The sequence below is a fragment of the Oncorhynchus nerka genome, linkage group LG12, assembly GCF_034236695.1.
Source record: "Oncorhynchus nerka isolate Pitt River linkage group LG12, Oner_Uvic_2.0, whole genome shotgun sequence".
Classification (NCBI taxonomy): Eukaryota; Metazoa; Chordata; class Actinopteri; order Salmoniformes; family Salmonidae; genus Oncorhynchus; species Oncorhynchus nerka.
The window spans coordinates 62,025,968-62,030,063 of record NC_088407.1 but is presented as its reverse complement, the minus strand read 5'-3'; the positions used below and the strand labels follow the sequence as shown (position 1 = coordinate 62,030,063).

Here is a 4,096-nt window from a genome sequence, read left to right as displayed (position 1 = left end):
TAGTCAACAGGGTTTTTTCTATGTCGTTTGAATATTAATATGATCGAGGTTGTTATTGCTGTTCTTAAGTGAGTCTTTTATATGTTCATTAATTTATTTAGGAAATATCTTATTCTGAGGAGATAACATTGCATAGGCCTAGACTACTGGCATTTATCTTGCCTACCAAGATTTTGTTAGACTTTTTGCTTGAATTGCTGAAGTCCTGTTAGTTTTGCAATAAACATATCCTTAAAACACACGAGACAGGTGTTCTTTCTCTATTATTCCAATAAATTGAATTATGACTCCTATGAGGATCATTATCAGCAAAATGATCATTATCAGGCTAATAATGGGGGCAAAGAAAATGGGAGTGTCCTCCTGTTAGAAATGCCAGGGCAGATTTTTGGTCCCATTCCGCCCCTGATTCAAGGTGAGGGGACATACAGTACATATAAGACCTACTTACACAACGTTTAATCCATATTGGTCCAAGGATGACCTTGTAAAATACATAAATATGATAATCAACACACACACACACACACTCACACACAGTCAATAGTGAATCCATATTAAGTTAATTGATAAATGGGGGGAGGGGGGTCAGATCACAGGACCTTTATTCATGTCTGTTCAGCGGTGGGGTCACACCATCTTTGGAGCCATGTTATATCCACAATCAGCGTGTGATCAACGGAGAACAACGCGCAAATCTAGAGCTTCTTTTCCAGTATCACCTCAGATGTTCTACCATGGGTTTGGACAGTCAGGTTGTCTCTTGCAATAATAATTATTTTCTCATTATCCATTATTTTTTTGTTGATCAAAAAGTTACAAATCTATTAAAATCACAGCAGAGAGTCATCGCTGATGCGAGGGAGCTCACAAATTGCATACAATACAACAGATCACAGTTTCGAAGGCTAGCACAGATTAAAAAAAACACATATGTACCATTTATATAAGACACACACTGATTGTCTCTTAGAAACTACATATTGATTCCTTATAAAGACTTTTTGTTAAATAAAGTAGTGCATCCATGTCGCCTCGGGTGCGCGCAGTCCACACACCATCCTGATCAGTCTCTCTACCAATAGGTCTGCAAGTTATAAGGCTTAAACGAAGCCTGTCCATCCAAAGCTCTTAACCAAAAGATCCGCTCCTCTAGCAATGTTGTTCTGGGATAAGGATTTGTTCCCTGGCTGTGATGTACCATAAATTACTAAGGGTCACCTCCGAGTTTTCCTTAAATTAACCAACAGGTGTTGTAAGCATAGAGGCACACACTGACAGACATACATGTGAGAGGGCTATAACCTGTGAGGTTAATGAAAATAAAGTCTCTTAGCCAAAGCTAAAATAAATTCTAAATTCTCCTCTACAGGCTGGGGCCAAACATCATGCCAACAACGCGAGGCGCCACCCATAGCCCCCTCTCTCTCGCAGTTCCTTACCGACGACACGAATATTCAGTATTTTAAGCATATATCTTATTGAAGGATGTCAGAGCTATATGTTTGATTTATCATTGTCTTTGTTTGAATAGTTTACACATTGTTTTTTTCACAGGACTTGGAATTTCCAAGATGAAGTCTGATCTTTATAATCCAAGCAATCTGCATTGAAGTTCAGTTTCCAGGATGCCGCTTGGTCCTTATAATCCAAGCAGTCCGCCGTGGAGTTGAAGCCTAGCCCCGAGGCTCCGTAGCTCTGAGTGGAGAGGGACGCAGGGGACTGGCTCAGATGGCTTGTGACAGCGTTGGTGCTCATAGGACTGAGTGTCGTCCCGGGGCCAGACAGCTGGTGATGCATGGGAGTAAGGTAAGAACCACAGTCCATTCCGCCGAAGTATGACGTTGATCCGCCATAGCCTTGGCTGTATCCCGAGGCCTGTGTGTAGGTCATTGGGTATGATCTTTGCATGCAGGAAGAGGAGGTAGAGAGAGGGTCAGCCATCGGAGAGATAGAGGCTGGACTCCAGATAGATACCGGTGCGGTGCTGGTTGAGATGGTCGGGACTGAAGTACTTGAGGGCGGTGTGAACTGGCCACTCGCCCCGCTTTCAGAGCTCGCTTCCCTGGCTGGAGAACTCTTCTTTTTGGCTGGTCGCACCTTGTTCTGGCCCCCGTTCTGCTGCTGCTGTTGCTGCTGGCGACACTTTGCCCTTCGGTTCTTAAACCAAACCTAATAAAAGACAAAATAGCAAACACAGTTAACCACCCAAACAGTTTAAGGCAGGCCATCTATTATATACAGTTTCCAAAATGTGACGAAAATAGGCATTTGACGCATAAACCAAACAGTTCTTTATGCACGTGTAAACCAAATAATGCTGAAAATATGTGTTGTGTTGACCATAGACTTTGGATATGCATTATTATACTGAAGTTGAAAAGCACTGGTCAACACTTAACTTTAAAAAAAAGTAGACTGATTAATCCATTAAGTTTTTCAAAGGTTCTCTTTATGAATGCTATGCCAATATTTGTTATGACTATCTGTCTCCTCGTTTGAGTTGCCACAAACAGAGGATATTTATTATTATTATTTTTAACCTTTATTTAACTAGGCAAGTCAGTTAAGAACAAATTCTTATTTTCAATGACGGTCACAGGGGTATATAGATAGAGAATGTTTTGCGTTGGTCAACATTCACCTGTACACGAGACTCTGGTAGGTTGATTTTTAGTGCTACTTCCTCGCGCATGAATATATCAGGATAGCGAGTTTTGCCGAACAGTGCCTCCAAAATGTCAAGTTGGGCGCGTGTGAAAGTCGTCCTTTCTCGTCTCTGCTTGCGGGGTGTCGCTGTTGAAAATAAACAGATGCATAACTTAATTTCATGTGGGTAGAATTAAAAATTTAACAGAATATAAAGCAGGGTTATTGAGACAACTGGGAATGAATTGTATTCCATTTTAAATGTAACTTATAAAAACGTTATTTCACATGTATTTGCTATCCAGAGCTAAGACGAATTCAGGGCCAATGACACGTTACAAACATTTAATGAAAGAAGATTTTTAAAGTCAGTACTACAGAATGCAACAGTTAGTTGACGTCTTCCCTCATTGCAGCAATATAATTACGCATTATTAGCAAGAATCCATTGGCATGTTTTTGTAATTAGATGCATTAAAGCTTTAGCAGGCTATAGGCCTACGTGATTTGATCCTAATTGGAATATTTAATCAAATGAAGAGTTGACATAAATTATTAAAGCATCCATGCGCACGCGTAAAAAGTTCTGAAACCCACCTGGATAGCCTACGGATGGATGCAGAAGGTCCATTCCGGATGTCGTTAAGCTCAGTCCGTTGACTGTGTAAGGTGGTTGCTTCAGATACGACATCATGCTAATGTTGGACTGGGGGTAAAGTTGGAGAAAATGTTGAAAATTGGGTAAGGCCCGTAGATGTCCTTGGTTGTTTATCTGTTCTTTTTCTCACTGTCTCGATTTTGCCGCTGGATGTCTGTTCCAGAAATCACAATAAGATAAGACATTTAGTAAAGCAAGTTGCATTCGGTTTAAATAGCATTTGATGGGCTCAGCGCTGTGATCACTTGGGAAACAATATTATCCAGCCGCACTGTGTTCTTAAAACAGTCCCAGACCCCCAGCTGTCCCCTTGAGCTTGGTTCATCTTGACAAACGTTGCCCCCCCCCCTCCCCCCAACCCCCCCGGCCAAAAAAGCAACATCCTATAATTGCAACAAGTTCTCTCAAAGAAAAAAACACAGTCGCTCAAATGCACACACACTGGGAATCAGCTAGGACCACAATTTACATAGAACCCAACTAATTGTGTCAAATATAAGGGAATTGATGGGGGCCGAGACAAAGACACCGTAGACCCGACAGATAACAAAAACCCCCTTGGCGAAAAGTAGCTAACAATGCAGTGAATTTATCGGGACCATTTTGTACATTTAGGTATTTCACTAACCTAAGCTTTTCACTCTGCCTCTTGGTTTTGTCCGCACCAGTAATCGCTGTAAATGTGAATAGGGTGTCATTAAAGTGTGAAAACAGAAGTCTACTTCAGCTAACAACTTAAAACTTGAAGGGAACTCGACTGTGCCCAATAGGTTCTTCACCATTTCCATC

General features: G+C 41.3%; 1 protein-coding gene across 1 annotated transcript; it reads right to left on the bottom strand.

Moving 5' to 3' along the window:
• Positions 1–541: 541 nt before the first annotated feature.
• On the bottom strand, positions 542–3,455 carry otx2b (orthodenticle homeobox 2b). Its single transcript, XM_065025074.1, has 3 exons — positions 3,224–3,455; positions 2,645–2,821; positions 542–2,172 (listed from the first exon to the last, which is right to left on the bottom strand). The coding sequence occupies exons 1-3, from the start codon at positions 3,341–3,343 to the stop codon at positions 1,552–1,554; spliced, it is 918 nt and encodes a 305-aa protein (XP_064881146.1). The 5' UTR covers positions 3,344–3,455; the 3' UTR covers positions 542–1,551.
• Positions 3,456–4,096: the final 641 nt, after the last annotated feature.